General features: G+C 51.7%; 1 protein-coding gene across 2 annotated transcripts in view; it reads right to left on the bottom strand.

Moving 5' to 3' along the window:
• Window positions 1-21,200, bottom strand: part of tm7sf2 (transmembrane 7 superfamily member 2) — a 40,468-nt gene extending 19,268 nt beyond the window's left edge. Inside the window, exons 1-7 of one of the 2 annotated variants that reach the window (XM_085976107.1) lie at window positions 21,038-21,200; window positions 19,750-19,827; window positions 16,017-16,263; window positions 15,083-15,279; window positions 12,073-12,127; window positions 7,878-8,075; window positions 3,943-4,046 (exon numbers count right to left, since the gene is read on the bottom strand). In XM_085976107.1, coding sequence (XP_085832233.1) covers window positions 3,943-4,046; window positions 7,878-8,075; window positions 12,073-12,127; window positions 15,083-15,279; window positions 16,017-16,074 — 612 coding nt within the window. In that variant the 5' untranslated portion in view covers window positions 16,075-16,263; window positions 19,750-19,827; window positions 21,038-21,200. The remainder of the gene's footprint in view (window positions 1-3,942; window positions 4,047-7,877; window positions 8,076-12,072; window positions 12,128-15,082; window positions 15,280-16,016; window positions 16,264-19,749; window positions 19,828-21,037) is intronic. The other variant, XM_085976108.1, reaches the window with a different exon arrangement.
• Window positions 21,201-21,834: the final 634 nt, after the last annotated feature.

Genomic DNA, 21,834 nt, shown 5'->3' with positions numbered 1-21,834 from the left:
TTTCAATAAGGTCGCCTCTCATTCTTCTGAACTCCAATGAGTAGAGTCCCAATCTACTCAACCTCTCCTCATATGTCAATCCCCTCAGCCCCAGGATTAACCGAGTGAACCTTCTTTGTACTGCCTCGAGAGCAAGTATGTCTTTTCTTAAGTATGGACACCAAAACTGTATGCAGTATTCCAGGTGTGGTCTCACCAATACCTTGTACAACTGCAGCAATACTTCCCTGTTTTTATATTCCAGCCCCCTAGCAATAAAAGCCAACATGCCATTGGCCTTCTTGATCACCTGCTGCACCTGCATACTAACATTTTGTGTTTCGTGCACCAGGACCCCCAGATCCCTTTGTACTGCAGTACTTTCCAGTTTCTTGCCATTAAGATAATAACTTGCTCTATGAGCGAATAGTGCAAACCATTTTGGCATTTCCGCAATTGCCCATTGCAAAGTCGGCGCTAACAGAGTGTTAAGCGCGGCAGCTATTCCGAGGAGAAACAGGTGTTCAGCGAGTAGCTCGCACCTCGCTAAGGTGCAATTACCCATTGTAGTTGACTACCTTGGAGAGAGTCAGGATACAGCTTGCACTGACTGTAGTAACTGCAATCGCTTTGTATACTTAATCCCCTCTAAAGGGAGAAAAGGGATTTATTGAAGCACTGAAGCTTGCCCTTGAAATATGACACAGTGGAATCATGTTGCATTCAATAGAATTTATAAAGCGCTTCAACGTAGTAAAACGTCCCAAGGCACTTCACAGGATGAAAGCTGTCCACCTCAACTAACTCTCTTCAGCAAAAGGACTCCAGATAAAACTCACTGATTTGAAAAAGGCAGGTTAATAAATACCCCGAAAACAAGTACAGGAAACTTTGGTTTATCCGGAGGTTATATGTCCGGAATACTCGATCTAACGGCAAAAATCAGGAGCCGTTTTCTATAAGTTTTTTTTAGTTCTCGTTGCTTTTTTTCCCCCCCAGTCAGGCACTGCAAGGTCTGTCGCTATAGCAACAGCTTCAGCTAGAGACGCTTGCAGCTGCAGCCGACTGTTTAGAAGCTGTTGCTAAGCAACAGTGTTTGTTGTCAGATACGGAGATGAATGCTTCAACATTAACTTTGTATGTCCGGCAGTTTTGATAGATCAGCAACAGCTCGGTCCCGTCGGTGCCGGATATCACAAAATTTCCTGTAACTGGGACTTAAGCAGCTGTTTGAATGAATTTCAAAAAGCTGCCAGATTCATATCTGAACACGTTTGTATCTGAATTGAGTGGCTTTCCATAACAAATTATAGGAAAGCCAAAGTTACTATTTACAGCATTCCCTTCTTCAAGTTGATCAATAACCTGCTCACTGATGCCCTGTTTGGGTTCCACCAAGACCACTCGGCTCCCAACCTCATTACAGCAGCCTTGGTCCAAACATGGACAAAGGAGCTGAATTCCAGAGGTGAGGTGAGAGTGACTGCCCTTGACGTCAAGGCAGCATTTGATCGAGTGAGGCATCAAGGAGCCCTAGTAAAATTGAAGTCAATGGGAATCGGGGGCAAAACTCTCCACTGGCTGGAGTCAAACCTAGCACAAAGGAGGATGGTTGTGGTGGTTGAAGGTCAATCATCACAGCCCCAGGACATCGCTGCAGGAGTTCCTCAGGGCAGTGTCCTAGGCCCAACCATCTTCAGCTGCTTCATCAGTGACCTTCCCTCCAACATAAGGTCAAAAATGGGGATGTTCACTGATGACTGCACAGTGTTCAGTGCCATTCACAGATAATGAAGCAGTCCATGCCCACATGCAATAAGACCTGGACGACGTTCAGGCTTGGGCTGACAAGTGGCAGGTAACATTCGCGCCACACAAGTGCCAGGGAATGACTATCTCCAACAAGCGAGAGTCTAACCACCTCCCCTTGACATTCAACGACATTACCATCGCCGAATCCCCCACTATCAACATCCTGGGGGTCACCATTAACCAGAAACTTAACTGGACCAGCCACATAAATACTGTGGCAACATGAGCAGGTCAGAGGCTGGGTATTCTGCGGCGAGTGTCTCACCTCCTGACTCCCCAAAGCCTTTCCACCATCTACAAGGCACAAGTCAGGAGTGTGATGGAATACTCTCCACTTGCCTGGATGAGTGCAGCTCCTACAACACTCAAGAAGCTCGACACCATCCAGGACAAAGCAGCCCGCTTGATTGGCACCCCATCCACCACCTTAAACATTCACTCCCTCCACCACCGGCGCACCGTGGCTGCAGTGTGTACCATCTACAAGATGCACTGCAGCAACTCGCCAAGGCTTCTTCGGCAGCACCTCCCAAACCCGCGACCTCTTCCACCTAGAAGGACAAGGGCAGCAGGCACATGGGAACACCACCACCTCCAAGTTCCCCTCCAAGCCACACACCATCCTGACTTGGAAATATATCGGCCGTTCCTTCATCGTCGCTGGGTCAAAATCCTGGAACTCCCTCCCTAACGGCACTGTGGGAGCACCTTCACCACACGGACTGCAGCGGTTCAAGGCGGCGGCTCACCACCACCTTCTCGAGGGCAGTTAGGGATGGGCAATAAATGCTGGCCTTGCCAGAGATGCCCACATCCCATAAACGAATAAAAAAAAATCTCCTGGTTGGTAGTGTTAAAAATTTGGAATGGCAGAGGTGCCGTCAGGGTTCTTTGCTACGGGACGTGATCCTCAACGGCTCTTTTAAGAGCCACCCATAGCCTCTCAAAGAGCTGCACTGACACCGAGAATCATTTGACCCATCACTTCAATACCAAACACATTTCAGAGACCTTTTAATTCCAGCCCCATATCTTAATTACAGTCAGTCATCGACATCTAACGGCAGTGACGATCTGGAACCAAATATACAGTAATCCGAATCGCACTGCATAAATCAAAGCAAGCGAGAGAGGAGAGAGAAGAGAGGACTTTAATGACAGGTAGTCACACTGCGAGCAGCCACTTGAACTGCCCGAATTAGCCGGTGCGCTAAATATGGTTTAAGCTGTGTCTTGGTCACTGGCACCTATGGTGATGGTAAACGGTTTAGCACCATTTAGCTTAATAAACGGGGATGGAGAGTGTACTGGGAACTGTACCAGCTTTTTACTTCCTGATTTTTAAAAACTAAATTCAAATTCTCAAACCGCCAGGATGGGATTTGAAATCACGTTCATAGAACATAAGAACATAACAATTAGGAGCAGGAGTCGGCCGTACGGCCCCTCGAGCCTGCTCCGCCATTCAGTAAGATCAGGGCTGATCTTCAACCTCAACTCCACTTTCCTGCCCGATCCCCATATCCCTCGATTCCCTAAGTTCCCAAAAATCTATCGATCTCAGCCTTGAATAAACTGAACGACTCAGCCTCCACAGCCCTCTGGGGTAGAGAATTCCAAAGATTCACCGCCCTCTGAGTGAAGAAATTCTTCCTCATCTCAGTCCTAAATGGTCGACCCCTTATCCTGAGACTGTGACCCCCTGGATCAAGACTCCCAAGCCAGGGGGAAACATTCTCTCAGCATCTACCCTGTCAATCCCCCTCAGAAAGTTTCAATGTTATTAATCCAATAACATAACCACTACACAACAGTAATGACATGAATCTTGTTATTCATGTGGAATGACGTATGAAATGATACTGGGCGGCCTGCAAGTGGCGCTGTCCAGGGAGAGTATAAATACTCGGGCATGGGCCCAGCTTGCTCAGGACATTCTTTAACAGGAACTAGTGAAGGACACAACTAGATCTCCATGTTGAAAAAGTTGATTAAAGCCTTGTTTAATACTCAGACCAAGTGCCGAGTAGTTTTCTTACGTCAGGTAGTATTTTATAAAGGAGCTATTTTATTTAATTACTCTTCCACTAAGGTGGGAATAGCTCGTCACACTCATCTTCTCACACTCTCCGATCGTGCACGCGAGCTTACCCAGCCGATCAGTCCCGGTCGCAACTCACAGAAATACTTGAGGTCAAAGCTCCCGATCCGAGGGTTCAGCTCATGGCCGATAAAGAAGTCGTAAATCGGGTTGCCTGAGACGAGAAAGATTAAGAAAAGGTGTTTACTTTCCTGCTCACTCTGTGCTGGGTACAAGATCCAGCCCGCCAGCACCTCACGCCCAAGTGCCCAATCTTCACGGGCGCGACGCTAGACTGCAGCGCTGGCCAGCTATTCCACCAGGAGAGGGGGGGTGAGGGGGGCGGAGGGGGGCATCACAGCCGGGCGCGCTTTTCCAGCGGGGCACTGGCCGGCAACCGGGAGCAGCGGCAAACCCGGGCCCTTGCAGGAGGCCAACGCGGCATTCCCTTGCTGCCGCCGCGGCAGAGACCAGCTATCCTGGCACAGACCAGGCATCGAGCCCCAGAACCTGGCAGTGCGTTGACATGCCAAGGCCACCGGGGGAGGGGGGCACTGCCAAAGGGTTCCGCTCGCACGCGGGTGCAAGCTTCGTTTATAGCACGTTCTCCGGGTACGAAATCGTCAATTGGAAGAAATAACTTGAGATTTTTTTAAAAAGTCTCTTCAGACGGGTGTTACAATAACTGGATAGACGCTTAGATTTTGCTTCTGTTCTTGGTTCCCTGCGGATGTTATAACATTCTGCACCTTGTTGCCAGGCTCGCTGTCTGCTGTGTGTGTGCTAGAAAGGTTGTTGACCGTGAATGTGAAAGATCCCATGGCCACTATTTCGAAGAAGAGCAGGGGGAGTTCTCCCCAGTGTCCTGGGGGTCAATATTTATCCCTCAATCATAGAAACATAGAGGATAGGAGCAGGAGTAGGCCATTCGGCCCCTCGAGCCTGCTCCGCCATTCAATGAGATCATGGCTGATCATCCAAATTCAGTACCCTGTCCCTGCCTTCTCCCCATATCCCTTGATCCCTTTAGCCTTAAGAAATATATCCAACTCTTTCTTGAATATATTTAATGAACTGGCCTTCACCGCCCTCTGTGGCAGAGAATTCCACAGGTTCACCACTCTCTGGGTGAAGAAATTCCTCCTCATTTCAGTCCTAAATGGCTTACCCCTTATCCTTAGACTATGACCCCTGGTTCTGGACTCCCCGGCCATCAGAAACATCCTTCCTGCATCTAGTCTGTCCAGGCCTGACAGAATTTTATAAGTTTCAATGAGATCCCCTCTCAATCTTCTAAACTCCAGTGAGTATAAGCCCAATCGACACAATCTCTCCGCATACGTCATCCCTGCCATCCCAGGTATCAGCCTGGTGAATCTTCGCTGCACTCCCTCTATGGCAAGAACGTCCTTCCTCAGGTAAGGCGACCAAAACTGCACACAATACTCAAGGTGCGGTCTCACCAAGGCCCTGTACAACTGTAGCAAGACATCCTTGTTCCTGTACTCGAACCCTCTCGCTACGAAGGCCAACATACCATTTGCCTTCTTAACCGCCTGCTGCACCTGCATGCTCACCTTCAGCGATTGGTGCACAAGAACACCCAGGTCTCGTTGCACTTTCCCTTCTCCCAATCTATTGCCATTCAAATAATAATCTGCCTTCCTGTTTTTGCCACCAAAGTGGATAACCTCACATTTATCCACATTATAGTGCATTTGCCATGTTTCTGCCCAATCACCCAACCTGTCCAAATCATACTGGAGTTTCACGACATCCTCCTCACAGCTTACCCTCCCACCCAGCTTTGTGTCGTCTGCAAATTTGGAGATATTACATCACTAAAACTGATAATCTGGGTCGTTATCACATTGCTGTTTGTGGGAGCTTGCTGTGCGCAAATTGGCCACGTCTCCCACATTACAACAGTGACCACACTTCAAAAAGAACTTCATTGGCTGTAAAGCTCTTTGAGACGTCCTGTGGTCGTGAAAGGCGCTGGAGAAATGCAAGTCTTTCTTTTTCTTTGATAATCCTACCTAGACCCACCCCTAAAACGAGAGTAGAAGAGATATCAAAAGAGCTTTTACAGAGGTTGAAGGGAAGGGAAGAGCTGTTCGCGCACGGCAGCCGTCTGTCCAATCGGAATCTATATCAGCTGCTTGTCACGGTTGTATGTCTACTCTGTCTCTCTTGATTGTGTGTTGTACTTAACTTAAACTGCCGCTCCTTAATAAAATGCCTTACAACTCCCAAAACCCTTTGGGTAATCTGTGTGTGACCTGTGATCCAAAATCTTACAGCGCGCTCGTCCTGAGCCCTTCACAGAAAAGGCGGACTCCAAACAGGAGAGAGAGGGGTTGGGGGGGAAACATGCTGAATGAAGCGACGACAGAGCTGGGGTACGAGCAGTAATCTGGTGTCGGGAGGAGTGCGCGCAGGGACGTACAGCTGGAGGAGATCGCAGCGGGAGTCAAACACGAGGATCTTACGATGGATCTGTGGAGGGGCCAGAAGCCACCAGCACTCGGCAACGATGGGAGGGCAGGACTCTCGTTACAGGCTGCCGAGCACTCCGGGTACGCTGGGGGCTGTGGCCGGGTGAGCAGCAGAAGCCAAGCCTCAGAAGCCTGATCAGGGTCTCCGCAGCAGTTGGGAGCAGGGTGGGGTGGGGGTGTTTGGTGAGAGGTGGCAGGAAGTGCAGCTCTGGGACAAGTAAAACACCAAAACTTCGCCTCACCGAGCTAAGCCTGTTCCAAAAATCATCTTCCCCTCAGTTTCTACGATATTATGATCGCCAGTGTCTGTTATGAGGGAAGACGGGAGAAACGTGGGCTATTCAACCTGCAAAGGAGGTGTCCGAGGGGCGATCTCATAGAGGTAGAAGGGATAGTGAACAGCACGGAGATGGTGAATTCAGAATATTACTGTAAATTAAATTGCAAGTGTAGGTCTGGGGTCCAAACTAGTAAAAGGCAAATTCAGGACTCACGTGAAAAGGGAGTAGTGGGGGTGAATAGTTAACAAGCGATCGGACGCGTGTGAGCGAGGAAAATCTGGATGGTAAAACAGAACTAACAGACTCAGGCGTTACCCAGATCAATAGTTTTATTACGAGTGCACATGGGAGAACCACCTCAGCCAACCCCAGCTGGAGGCTCCGTTCTCAGAGGAAAAGTGACAACACAGCTTAGTTTATACAGTTTATTAGACAACACCCACTTATTACTAATGGGGTGTATACATGGGAATATTGATACTTCATTGGTTTATCAATCAACTACTAAGCCTGTCCTTCGAACTCGAGTACCCCCTGAATACATCAGTAACAAGCTTATGGGCTGCAAAAGCATCATTCTAACTTCGCATTCATGAGCTTATCTCTTATTCTGGTTATCAAAAATAGGGAGGCAGGCATCTTCAGCACGACATGGCCTTGCTGAACAAAGCCCCAGTCAAAAGGGCCAGCTGACTATTCTCCAAGGCCTGTCTGCAAAAGTCTCATCAATGTGCCTTTGTGCCTTATCTCTTTCAAGAGGCCTCCTCCAAACATGTACTTGGAGTAATTTACGAGTGAAGCTTTGGAATGTCCTTGGTCATCGAAATCTACTTGTTATTTTAAAAAGAGTTAATATAGCCAAGTATCCCATGATGCTTTACGTTTCGTTTTCCAGCTAACAAGACTAAATGGTACCTTTCAGATAGTTTTATACCAGTCGAATATTAAGGACCCCTTTATATCCCTTCGACCAAATTTTATTCTAACAATGCGGCAGGGGGGAGTGGGGGGTGGAACGTGTAGGGTCTCTCTGGATGGTTGCACCAAGATGGGCCGAATGGCCTTCCTCGTCCAGGGTCACCTTGCTGACAGACTATGAATCAGGAAAGATCAGCGCAGAGAATATCTCACACTCTTGGCGTTAACGAACCCCGGCGAAACACACTCGCTACCAAAAGCGGTAAACTTTAAAAACGGCGCAGGCGGCGAGCGGCGCGTTGAACCAACCTGAGTTTCCGCCGGGAGCCAGCGCCGAGCCCGGCGCACGCAGCGAGCGGGCGTACAGGAAGGCGCTCAGCACCAAAGAGGCGACCATGGCCGAAACCGCCAGCTGCACGCACCGGTCGTGGATGGAACTCAACCGCAGCCCGCCGAAGATGCCGCCGCCGCCGACCAGCAGGGAGGTGATCGCCAGCGCGTGCAATCCTGGAAGGCAAAGGGGGCCCGGGGTGGTTACACAGCAACAACTTGCATTTATACACAGCGCCTCTAACATAGTGAAACGTCCCAGGGTGCTTCACAGCAGCGTTTATCAAAACTAAATTTGACACCGAGTCACATAAGGAGATATTGGCCCAGAAATTTGGGTCTCCACGGGTGAGTACGCGCTGGGTACTCACGCGTAGGCCCAACGAAAGTGCCCGTTTCGTGCATGCACTGCGCATGCACGGGAAACCGGTACTTCCGTTCCCTTGAAAGAAGAGGTTGACAGGTGGAACACGTGCGCCGGAGAGGCAGCGTGTGAGCATCGAACTTACATTTTTTGTGCAGGTTTCTCCGGGAGGGTAAGTCTCCAGCAGTTACACTTTTAAAAAGCAGGCGCAAGGCCTGCTTTTAACAAGGTAAGTGGTGAATTAATTAAAATTAAAACACTTTTTCCACAGGTTTATTATTTTTAAATACTTTAAAGGTAAGTTTATTATTAGCCCCGTTAGAAAATGTAAATTTAAATTGTTTAAAATAGTTATTTCATGTAATTCATAGTTTTTAAAAATTTATTTGAAGTTTTAGTTATGTTTTGGGGCTTATAGTATTTATAGGTTTGACAGCTCTTCCTGTCAAATTTATGAATGAAACATTCCCTGCTACCATTGGCTCTCCATGGCCCATGTGATCCCAGGGGACGCATCAAACTAACTGCGCCCCGGGATACGCAAGCACTGCGCGCCGGCAGTTGGAGCAGGCCCAAGGTCGGAATCCCACGGGGGCCCACAGCACAACGACCGGGGCGCTAGGTAAGTGCAGGTCGGAGGCTTGCACCCGCGGGAAGCCCCCGACCCGAATTTCTGGGCCATTAGGAAAGGCGACCAAATGCTTGGCCAAAGAGGGAGGTCTTAAGCTGGAGGAAATTTCTGCTCATCCAGTACTGGATGTCGGACAAGCAGTGTGTCAATTTAGAGACAGTGGAGGGGTCGATAGAGGTGAGGTAGAGTTGGGTATGGTCAGCGTACATGTGGAAACTGAGGCTGTGTTTTCGGATGATGTCGCCAAGGGGCAGCATGTCGATGAGAAATAGGAGGGGGGCCAAGGATAGATCCTTGGGGAGGCACACCAGAGGCAACGCTGCAGGAGCGGGAAGAGAAGCCATTGCAGGTGATTCTCTGGATACGACTAGATAAGAATGGAACCAGGCGAGTGCAGTCCCACCCAAGTTATCCAATTCCCCTTTGAAGGCAAGTACTGGTTTCTCAATTTAAAACTAAACCCAGGTTTCTCAATTTGAAAAGTAATTCTGCACGCCCGGTAACCTGGAGCAGGCGACAGCAAGGGGCGCGATCGCAACAGACAGTAAATCGCAGGAAAACTCGTGGAGTGCTGTCCATCGGTGACGGTCTAAAGTTAATTGCACTCTGTGGAGGTTACCGGGGGCGGGGGGGGACCAGTAGACCAAAGACTCCGTGGGACATGATCGTTTCTGCGCTAGTGTCACATCCTGTCAAAACCCACTGCCCAGACTGGCTGCCTCGGTGAAGTACTGAAGGGCAGCCAGTCGCAGAGGAGCTGAGCCAGAGTCGGTGCTTTCAGGAGCGAGACACGGGCATTAATCAGATCAAGAGAGAGATGGCTTGAAGGGGTAAGGTGAGCTGATCTAGGTCAAAAAAAATAATGTTGTTGGAGGGATCAATCTGTGGGGTCAGTCTGTGGGGGGGGGGGGTCAGTCTGTGGGGTCAGTCTGTGGGGGGGGTCAGTCTGTGGGGGGGGTCAGTCTGTGGGGTCAGTCTGTGGGGTCAGTCTGTGGGGTCAGTCTGTGGGGGGGGTCAGTCTGTGGGGGGGGTCAGTCTGTGGGGGGGGGTCAGTCTGTGGGGTCAGTCTGTGGGGGGGGTCAGTCTGTGGGGTCAGTCTGTGGGGGGGGTCAGTCTGTGGGGGGGGTCAGTCTGTGGGGGGGGGTCAGTCTGTGGGGTCAGTCTGTGGGGGGGGGTCAGTCTGTGGGGTCAGTCTGTGGGGGGGTCAGTCTGTGGGGGGGGTCAGTCTGTGGGGGGGTCAGTCTGTGGGGGAGGGTCAGTCTGTGGGGGGGGGTCAGTCTGTGGGGGGGGTCAGTCTGTGGGGGGGGGGTCAGTCTGTGGGGTCAGTCTGTGGGGGGGGGTCAGTCTGTGGGGTCAGTCTGTGGGGGGGGTCAGTCTGTGGGGGGGGTCAGTCTGTGGGGGGGGTCAGTCTGTGGGGGGGGTCAGTCTGTGGGGGGGGTCAGTCTGTGGGGGGGGTCAGTCTGTGGGGGGGGTCAGTCTGTGGGGGGGGTCAGTCTGTGGGGGGGGTCAGTCTGTGGGGGGGGGGTCAGTCTGTGGGGGGGGTCAGTCTGTGGGGGGGGTCAGTCTGTGGGGGGGTCAGTCTGTGGGGGGGGTCAGTCTGTGGGGGGGGTCAGTCTGTGGGGGGGGTCAGTCTGTGGGGGGGGTCAGTCTGTGGGGGGGGTCAGTCTGTGGGGGGGGGTCAGTCTGGGGGGGGGTCAGTCTGTGGGGGGGGTCAGTCTGTGGGGGGGGTCAGTCTGTGGGGGGGGTCAGTCTGTGGGGGGGGTCAGTCTGTGGGGTCAGTCTGTGGGGGGGGTCAGTCTGTGGGGGGGGTCAGTCTGTGGGAGGGGTCAGTCTGTGGGGGGGTCAGTCTGTGGGGGGGTCAGTCTGTGGGGGGGGGGTCAGTCTGTGGGGGGGGTCAGTCTGTGGGGGGGTCAGTCTGTGGGGGGGTCAGTCTGTGGGGGGGGTCAGTCTGTGGGGGGGGTCAGTCTGTGGGGGGGGGTCAGTCTGTGGGGGGGGTCAGTCTGTGGGGGGGGTCAGTCTGTGGGGGGGTCAGTCTGTGGGGGGGGTCAGTCTGTGGGGGGGGTCAGTCTGTGGGGGGGGTCAGTCTGTGGGGGGGGTCAGTCTGTGGGGGGGGTCAGTCTGTGGGGGGGGTCAGTCTGGGGGGGGTCAGTCTGTGGGGGGGGTCAGTCTGTGGGGGGGGGTCAGTCTGTGGGGGGGGTCAGTCTGTGGGGTCAGTCTGTGGGGGGGGTCAGTCTGTGGGGGGGGGTCAGTCTGTGGGGGGGGGGTCAGTCTGTGGGGGGGTCAGTCTGTGGGGGGGTCAGTCTGTGGGGGGGGGGTCAGTCTGTGGGGGGGGTCAGTCTGTGGGGGGGTCAGTCTGTGGGGGGGTCAGTCTGTGGGGGGGGGTCAGTCTGTGGGGGGGTCAGTCTGTGGGGGGGGTCAGTCTGTGGGGGGGTCAGTCTGTGGGGGGGGTCAGTCTGGGGGGGGGGGTCAGTCTGTGGGGGGGGTCAGTCTGGGGGGGGGTCAGTCTGGGGGGGGGGTCAGTCTGGGGGGGGGTCAGTCTGGGGGGGGGTCAGTCTGGGGGGGGGTCAGTCTGGGGGGGGGGGTCAGTCTGGGGGGGGGGGGTCAGTCTGGGGGGGGGGTCAGTCTGTGGGGGGGTCAGTCTGTGGGAATATCCCCAGGCTAAAGTTGGTACGTCAGTGATAATCTTGAATTAAGGAGCGGGAATTTTGTTTAAGGAGCAGTGTTAACTTTTGCCCACACACTTGGCAGTAATATTCTTTTGGTTGCGCTGAGCTTCCAACCCCATACCCTCTCCATCACAAAGTCCGCCTACTTCCACCTCCATAATATCGCCGTCTCCGCCCCGACCTCAGTCCATCTGCTGCTGAAACCCTCATCCGTGCCTTTGCCGTGAGACTTGATTATTCCAAGCGCTCCTGACCAGCTGCCCATTCTCCATAAATGTCAGCTCATCCAAAACTCTGATGCTCATATCCTGTTCAGCAACATCTCTTTGGTTAAATGCAATTGCTTGATTCAGTCAAGAGGTCATTAAGTTGCGTGCAAGGTTCAGGCTGCCCAGCTTTCTATCCCGAGGCGGTTTCAGATGCACAGCAAAGCATGCTACCTGGCAGGTGACAAGACAGGCGCAGGAGATAGCGTACAACGTCCAGAGCGCACGGGTAAAATCCGAAACCTACCGTTAATGCGGTACGACAGTCTGGTGCCGTCCCGGAGGGGCATGCCTTGTGTAACCTGCAGAGACAAAACGGGAAGCTCAAGGAGGGCGAGATGAAGTAGGGGGTGGGAGGAAATAACAACAGGAAATGCTGGAAAAACTCAGCAGGCCAGGGCAGCATCGGTGGAGAGAGAAACGGAGTCAACGTTTCAGGTCGATGACCCTTCGTCAGAACTGGGGGAAAAAAAGCAGGAAATGGAAAGCAGGTTTAGGGGCTGGGAAAAGGGGGAGGGTATGAAAGAACAAAAGGGAAGGTCAGTGATAGGATGGAAAGCAGGAGAGATTAAGGAGACATTGAAAGATATTCAAGGGGCGGTGAGGTGGTAATGGGACAGGTTAAGGACCAAAGGATGGCTCTAGATGAAGTGTGAATTGCGCTGGCAGAATGGAGGACAGCTGCCATGTGGGAGAGAAGAAAAAAAAATTGTTTTTAAATAAAAATAATAAATATATAATAAATAAAAGAGCCAAACAAAAATTGTGGATTAAAAAAAAGAAAAATATATACAGGAAACTTTCGATTAACCGGCCCCTAAATAACCAGAACGCTCTATCTACCGGCAAAATTCAGGAGTCGGTTCAGGTAACTTTTTTTTACTTTTAGTTACTTTTTTTACTCCATTTGTTGCCGTGCAAGGGTGTAGCTGAAGCTGTTGCTAAGCTACAGAGACGCTTGCAACTTGTGGCCATTGTTTTGAAGCAGCAACAGGGTTTGTTGCTTTATACGGAGCTCTGAGCTCCGTATCTTTTACTATAGCGTTCGGTTATCCGGAATTGTTGATGAACCGGCACCACGTCGGTCCCGTCCGTGCCGGATACCAGAAAGTTTCCTGTATGTGATAGGGGCCGAGGTTATGATCTGAAATTGTTGAACTCTATGTTGAGTCCGGAAGGCTGTAAAGTGCCTAATCGGAAGAGGTGCTGCTGTTCCTCGAGCTTACGCTGAGCTTCCGTGGAACAATGCAAGAGGCCGAGGACGGTGAGGTCCGAGTGGGGATGGAGCGGAGAATTAAAGTGACAGGCGGCCGGGAGCTCGGGGTGCTATCGTAGGGGTGGGAGGAGGCTGGTGTGCAGCATAAACGACGGCACGGGCCAGTTGGGCCGAAGGGCCCGTTTCTGTGCTGTGAATACGATGCAAGGCTAACACATCCCCAATGAGACCAAATGTTGAACAATGGGCGAGGGGGGGGTCGCCAAATTGAAGGGGACCAATTACACACTGAAGCATATAGGATACGGACGGGGTCTTGACAGGGTAGATGCAGGGAGGATGTTTCCCCCTGGCTGGGGAGTCTGGAACCAGGGGTCACAGTCTCAGGATAAGGGGTCGGCCATTTCGGACTGAGATGAGGAGGAATTTCTTCACTCAGAGGGTGGTGAATCTTTGGAATTCTCTACCCCAGAGGGCTGTGGATGCTCAGTCGTTGAGTATATTCAAGACAGAGATCGATAGATTTTTGGACTCTAGGGGAATCAAGGGATGGGGCGGGAAAGTGGAGTTGAGGTGGAAGATCAGCCATGATCTTACTGAATGGCGGAGCAGGCTCGAGGGGCCGAATGGCCGACTCCTGCTCCTAATTCTTATGTTCTTAACACGATTGATGTCTACTATCCTTGTCCTTTGGGTGGGTCCACACACCTCCTCGAACGGTTAATCATTTCATCCCCAACATCCTGCCGTACCCCAAGGTCACGGCAGTGAACATTTAGCTCTGGTATCACGAGGACTGCACGATTCTTGTCTTCTTCCAAAAAACGCTGATTTTCCCTTTCTCCCCATCCCTTCTCTCGTCGTGGCCCCAGTCTCCTGGTAGGTACAGCTGGCCCGCTCCCCTACCTCACCCAGGTGGCCACGACTCGTGCGAGAGTCGCAGCAGGCTATCCGGCCTGGAGAGTAGCCAAGACTAAGCTTATTCTCAACCCGCCGTGTATATACACTCCCCACTCCAGCTGGAGGCACCAGATATCAATCAGGAGCTGGACCACTGGCCGATTTCCCAAATCTGACCAGCACCTCGTTACTCAACCCCCGCTGTCCCTTCACAATCACTCCTGGAGTTACTGACTCTTGCTGGAGTGCGTTTCCAAGGGCCGCACTTTCCCTCCCGTATCTCACCCAAGATCTCATTTCAAGATATTAAGGGGGACTGATAGGGTAGAGAGAGAGAAACTATTTCCGCTGGTTGGGGAGTCTAGGACTACGGGGCACAGTCTAAAAATTAGAGCCAGACCTTTCAGGAGTGAAGTTAGGAAACACTTCTACACACAAAGGGTGGTAGAAGTTTGGAACTCTCTTCCGCAAATGGCAATTGATGCTCGATCAATTGTTAATTTTAAATCTGAGTTTGATAGGTTTCTGTTACCAAAGGTATTAAGGGACATGGGCCAAAGGCGGGTGGGTGGAGTTAGGTCGCAGATCAGCCATGATCTCATTGAATGGCGGAACAGGCTCGAGGGGCTGAATGGCCTCCTCCTGTCCCTATGTTGCCAACAGGCTCGAGGGGCTGAATGGCCTCCTCCTCTTCCTATGTTGCTAACAGGCTCAAGGGGCTGAATGGCCTCCTCCTGTCCCTATGTTGCCAACAGGCTCGAAGGGCTGAATGGCCTCCTCCTGTCCCTATGTTGCTCACAGGCTCGAGGGGCTGAATGACCTCCTCCTGTTCCTACGGTCCTGTGTCAGCGGCCATTTTATATGCGTGTGTCTAGAAAGTGAGGGTCAGCTGTTCAACCATGTGACAGCGCAGCCAACACCCACACGTGCGCAGGACAGTGATCAGTAGCTGGAACCCCGGCTGACTTAACCCCCTTTCCCTACCCCCGGGGTGACACGGAGGATAATTACGTCAGTTAGTGATGCTTAAACCGAGGATTACTGTACCGGGGATCCTTGCTGGTCTGTCGTGACCCGTACCACATTTACCAGGGTCAACAACAGCTAAACGCTTTCTCGTGAGCCCCGGCTATCGACCTACCTTACCGAGAGGAAGCAGGTACAGGGCCGCCTGCAGGCTAAACCAGCCCAGAACGAGGAGGAAGGCGTCGAGATCCCAGAGCTCGCTCGGCGTTGGCAGAGGAGGGGGGCCGCTCAAGACACTGGCGTCCTTGGTGCGACACGTGAGCAGCAGGTAGAGGACGGTGCAGGGCAGCAAGACTGGGAGGAACAGCGCACCTGTCCAGAGAGAAGGAAAAACAGGAGGCCACTTTACTCAGCCAGAACCTCAGATGAGTCTCTCCCGCCCCCCACCATCCCCATTGACCCCAAGTCTATCTACCCTCCCCTCCTCAGCACCCATCACTAACTGTAACAATTAGGGACATCCAAACAGTAGGATGAAAGTGGCAGTCAAGATCTTAATCTACTGCTCCACCCACCCTTCCTCCTCCCCACATCCTCACTGGCTCGAAGGCAGGAATCAATTCCTCCATCCCTTACCCCAACTCATTCTTTCCCATTGATGAAAGGCTTGGGACATCTCACCTCCTGGGAAACCCAAGCTTGGCGTTAATGAACCACAACTTCTTGCCTACTCGAGTAAGCTAGTACCACTAATGGTGACCATGAAATGACCGGATTGTCGTAGAAACCCATCTGGTCCACTAATGTCCTTCAGGGAAGGAAATCTGCCGCCCTTACCCGGTCTGGCCGATATGCGACTCCAGACCCACAGCAATGTGGTTCACTCTGAACTGCTTTCTGAAATGGCCTAGCAAGCCCCTCGGTTGTTAGGGATGGCCAATAAAATACTGGCCTTGCCAGCGACGCCCACATCCCGTGAATCAATAAAAACTCTTTTCAGCAATCTTGGCCCTTTCGCTCAAGATTCCCAATAATAATCCTACTTGGCATTTCCAGTTGGGTTATTATTTTTTTTGAGTCTGATTTACATCCGCAAAGCCGTTCTTTACCTAGAGGGCCCCCAAATTCCAGTACCGTGGTCCTGGGCATTTTGGTCTTGTCATCCATCTTTAGTTCCTTTTCTGACCGTCTGGGGTTGTACCAGTCCTGGTTTGTCTCAGTACATGTGGATCAATGACGCTCCGGATGGTGAACACTTCACCACTCCCATTAGCAGCATGGAACAGCCTGGCCTTGCATCCTCGCTCCCCAGCTTCCTACAGAGGCCGCTTGTGGCAGGAGTAGGGAAGGGATCACCTGCAGAAAGCACGAAACAATTTTACCGCACTTTGAAAAGAGCTTGCAATTCATCACAACGCCTGGGACCCAAAGCACTTCAAATACAATGAATCACAGAATCGTACAGCACAGAAGGAGGCCGTTCGGCCCATCGAGTCTGCGCCAGCTCTTTCGAAGAGTAATCCAGTAAGTCCCACTCCCACCCGCTCTTTCCCCATAGCCCTGCAAATTTTTATTTTTCAAGTATTTACCCAATTCCCTCTTGAAAGTTTCTTTGAATCTGCTTCCACCGCCCTTTCAGGCAGAGCATTCCAAATCACAACAACTCGCTGCGTGAAAAACTTCTTCTCATCAACCCTCTAGATCTTTTGCCAATGACATTCAATCTGTGCCCTCTGGTTACCGACCCTCCTTCTTCTTCTTAGGCAGTCCCTCGGAACCAAGGATGACTTGCTTCCACACTAACAATGAGTTCTCAGGCGACTGATGAGTCCAATGCGGGACCGACAGTCTCTGTCACAGGTGGGGCAGACGGTGGTTGAAGGGGGCGGGTGGGTGGGGTGCTTGGGTTGACGTGCGCTCCTTGCGCTTGGCTTCCGCTTGCTCCCCGGCGAAGAGACTAGAGGTGTTCGGCGCCTTCCCGGATGCTTCTCCTCCACTTTGTGCGGTCTTGGGGCCAGGGATTCCCAGGTGTCGGTGGGGATGTTGCATTTTTTCAAGGAGGCTTTGAGGGTGTCCTTGAAGCGTTTCCTCTGCCCACCTGGGGCTCTCTTGCCGTGTCGGAGCTCCGAGTAGAGCGCTTGCTTTGGGAGTCTCGTATCGGGCATGCAGACGATGTGACCCGTCCATCGGAGCTAATCGAGTGTGGTCAAAGCTTCGATGCTGGGGATGTTGGCCTGAGCGAGAACACCGACGTTGGTGCGCCTATCCTGCCAATGGATTTGCAGGATCTTGCGGAGGCAGCGTTGGTGGTACCTCTCCAGTGCTTTGAGGTGCCTGCTGTACATGGTCCATGTCTGCCACTGGAAACACTTTCTACCCAGCTACTCTGTCAAAACCCTTCATAATTTTGAACACCTCTATTAAATCTCCCCTTAACCTTCTCTGCTCTGAGGAATTATATTTGAAATGCAGGTATTACTACTACGTAGGAGAACACAGCAAATATTTGGCACACAGCAAGGTCCCACAAATAGCAACGAGATGAAGAACCAGTTAATCTGTGGGGGGGGGGGTTTTGGTGGTGTCGGTTAAGGGCGGAACGTTAGGGTGTTAGGGAAATTGACGGGATTGAAGGCCGATAAATCCCCAGGGCCTGATAATCTACATCCTAGGGTACTTAAGGAAGTGGCCCTAGAAATAGTAGATGCATTGCTGATCATCTTCCAACATTCGATGGACTCTGGAACAGTTCCCATGGATTGGAGGGTAGCTATTGTTACCCCACTATTCAAAAAAGGTGGTAGAGAGAAAACGGGGAGTTATAGACCGGTAAGCCTGACATCGGTAGTGGGGAAAATGCTAGAATCCATTATAAAAGATGTAATAGCAGAGCACTTGGAAAACAGTGACAGGATCGGACAAAGTCAACATAGATTAACAAAAGGTAAATCGTGCTTGACTAATCTACTGGAATTTTTTGAGGATGTAACTGGTAGAATAGATAAGGGAGAACCAGTGGATGTGGTGTATTTGGACTTTCAGAAAGCTTTCGATAAGGTCCCGCATAAGAGATTAGCGTGTAAAGTTAAGGCACATGGGATTGGGGGCAAGGTACTGACTTGGATAAAGAGCTGGTTGGCAGACAGGAAGCAAAGAGTTGGAATAAACTGCACTTTTTCCGAGTGGCAGGCAGTGACTGGTGGGGTACCGCAGGGATCGGTCCTAGGACCCCAGCTAGTCACAATATATATAAATGATCTAGACGAGGGAACTAGATGTAATATCTCCAAGTTTGCAGACGACACAAAGCTGGGTGGGCGTGTGTGCTGTGAGGAGGATGCCGAGAAACTCCAGTATGATTTGGACAGGTTGGGTGATTGGGCAGAAGCATGGCAGATGCAGTATAATGTGGATAAATGTGAGGTTATCCACTTTGGTGGCAAAAACAGGAAGGCAGATTATTATCTGAACAGCAATAGATTGGGAGAAGGGGAAGTGCAACGAGACCTGGGTGTCCTTGTGTACCAGTCGCTGAAGGTAAGCATGCAGGTGCAGCAGGCGGTTAAGAAGGCAATGGTATGTTGGCCTTCGTAGCGAGAGGGTTCAAGTACAAGAACAAGGATGTCTTGCTGCAGTTGTACAGGGCCTTGGTGAGACCACACCTTGAGTATTGTGTGCAGTTTTGGTCACTTTATCTGAGGAAGGATGTTCTTGCCATGGAAGGAGTTCAGCAAAGATTCACCAGGCTGATACCTGGGATGGCAGGAATGACGTATGAGGAGAGATTGGGTCGATTAGGCTTATATTCGCTAGAGTTTAGAAGAATGAGAGGGGATCTCATTGAAACTTATAAAATTCTAACAGGACTAGACAGACTAGATGCAGGAAGGATGTTCCCGGTGACGGGGGAGTCCAGAACCAGGGGTCACAGTCTAAGGATAAGGGGTAAGCCATTTAGGACAGAGATGAGGAGGAATTTCTTCACCCAGAGAGTGGTGAACCTGTGGAATTCTCTACCGCAGTGGAGGCCAATTCATTAAATATATTCAAGAAGGAGTTGGATATATTTCTTAAGGCTAAAGGGATCAAGGGATATGGAGAGAAGGCAGGGACCGGGTACTGAATTTGGATGATCAGCCATGATCGCATTGAATGGCGGAGCAGGCTCGAGGGACCGAATGGCCTACTCCTGCTCCTATCTTCTATGTTTCTATGTTTTCTATGTTGGCCAAGGACCAACGTTTCCCCGAAGGTGCACGGCCGGGCATCGATCATGCAGGCTGCTAACCAGCTGTTGACGCTGGAGAAGATACCGCGCAGCAAATTTAAAGGGACCACGCGCGAAAAAATATTCGAGGGAACATTGCCCAGGACACCAGGCTTTCTTCCAATGGTGTCATGAGATCTTCAACATTCACCTGAACAGACAAGCCTCACTTAATGTCTCATCTGTAGGACACCATCCTCGAGAATGCAGCACTCCCTCAATACTGAATTGAAGTGTCAGCCTGGATCCCGCACTCAAGTCCTGGAGCAGGGCTTGAACCCAAACTCTTGGGGCTCGGGGGCCAGAGTGCTGCCGACTGAGCCAAACCGACACCTTGAAGCAGAAATCAGGCCATTTGATGCTCCCAGGACCACAGACACCTGTTCAGTTAAGTTCAGGACCCAAGTTTACTCTCAGCTGCTCTGATCGGCAATATTTGGGATGCAATCACATCAATACTCTGATTGGCTGGATGACAGGCCTTTAAATTGGATGTTCAGCCAATAAATAAACAGTTTTTAAAAACTTTGGCCCCGCCTCCAAAATGTGGACAATAGAAATCAGGAAAGACTCACATTTCTACAACGCTTTCACCACCTCAGGACATCCCAAAGCGCTTTACAGCCAATGAAGTACTTTTTGAAGTGTAGTCACTGTTGTAATGGAAATGCAGCAGACAATTTATGCACAGCAAGCTCCCGCAAACGGCAATGTGATAATGACTGGATAATCTGTTTTAGTGATGTTGATTGAGGGATAAATATTGGCCCCAGGACACTGGGGAGAACTCCCCCTGCTCTTCTTCTAAATAGGGGCCGTGGAATGTTTTACGTCTACCTGAGAGAGCAGACAGGGCCTCGGTTTAACGTCTCATCCGAAAGACGGCACCTCCAACAGTACGGCGCTCCCTCAGTACTGCCCCTCCGACAGTGCGGCGCTCCCTCAGCACCGCCCCTCCGACAGTGCGGCGCTCCCTCAGTACCGCCCCTCCGACAGTGCGGCACTCCCTCAGTACCGCCCATCCGACAGTGCGGCGCTTCCTCAGTACCGCCCCTCCGACAGTGCGGTGCTCCCTCAGTACTGCCCCTCCGACAGTGCGGTGTTCCCTCAGTACTGCCCCTCCGACAGTGCGGCGCTTCCTCAGCACTGCCCCTCCGACAGTGCGGCGCTCCCTCAGTACCACCCCTCCGACAGTGCGGCGCTTCCTCAGCACTGCCCCTCCGACAGTATGGCGCTCCCTCAGTACCGTCCCTCCGACAGTGCGGCGCTCCCTCAGTACTGCCCCTCCGACAGTGCGGCGCTCCCTCAGTACTGCCCCTCCGACAGTGCGGCGCTCCCTCAGTACTGCCCCTCCGACAGTGCGGCGCTCCCTCAGTACTGCCCCTCCGACAGCGCGGCGCTCCCTCAATACTGCCCCTCCGACAGTGCGGCGCTCCCTCAGTAGTGCCCCTCCGACAGCGCGGCGCTCCCTCAGTACTGGCACTGGGAGTGTCGCACTGGATTATGTGCTCATGTCTCTGGAGTGGGACATTGAACTGTTGACTTTCTGAGAGAGAGTGCTATCAACACTAAAGATTAAATAAAAGATAATTAAGATGCTGTAACGAGAGAGATGGAAAAGAGCAGAGGTTAGATTTGATGGGAAAATAAAATGGAAATAGTGGGGGGGAAAAGGAGTGCAAAGGAGACAGAATTCTGCATTTAAATGTTCTGCTTGCATGATAAAAGATTTGCAAAATGATCCAGAGAGAGGAGACAAGAGATCTGCTGGGTAAGAGGTGCAATGAAGCAGGGCAAGCCTGTGCTCAGTTTCCAGCCTGGCTTTGCACCAGAACATTGTCCGACCGCTCGGGAGCTGCTCACCCGGTCTGAGTCCCCCCTGGTTGTCGGTCTCTCCGCTGTCCAGGCTCGGTCCGGCTCCCAGTTTGTTGTCCCCGGGCTGCAGCTGCGCACAGCCGCCGCAGTGTAACCGTCCCCGCCCGCCAATCAGCGACAAGGCGACCGGCCAGCAGCCAATCGGCAGGGCGCACAAATGTATCATGTCATTCAATCAGAGCGGGAGCCGCCCCCCGCAAAAAATATATCACCCACTGACCCCAAAATATATCACCCACTGCCCCCCACAAAAAATATATCACCCACTGCCCCCCACAAAAAATATATCACCCACTGCCCCAAATATATCACCCACTGACCCCAAAATATATCACCCACTGACCCCAAAATATATCACCCACTGCCCCCCACAAAAAATATCACCCACTGCCCCAAATATATCACCCACTGCCCCTAAAATATATCACCCACTGCCCCCCACAAAAAATATATCACCCACTGCCCCAAATATATCACCCACTGCCCCCAAAATATATCACCCACTGCCCCCCACAAAAAATATATCACCCACTGCCCCAAATATATCACCCACTGACCCCAAAATATATCACCCACTGCCCCCCACAAAAAATATATCACCCACTGCCCCAAATATATCACCCACTGACCCCCACAAAAAATATATCACCCACTGCCCCAAATATATCACCCACTGACCCCAAAATATATCACCCACTGACCCCAAAATATATCACCCACTGCCCCCAAATATATCACCCACTGACCCCGAAATATATCACCCACTGAACCCCAAATATATCACC

Source organism: Somniosus microcephalus, unplaced genomic scaffold (assembly GCF_052327205.1).
Source record: "Somniosus microcephalus isolate GS21.2 unplaced genomic scaffold, FLI_Smic_1.0 unresolved_chr2, whole genome shotgun sequence".
Taxonomy (NCBI): domain Eukaryota; kingdom Metazoa; phylum Chordata; class Chondrichthyes; order Squaliformes; family Somniosidae; genus Somniosus; species Somniosus microcephalus.
The sequence above is the reverse complement of the archived record's forward strand: the minus strand, read 5'-3'. Positions and strand labels throughout refer to the sequence as shown.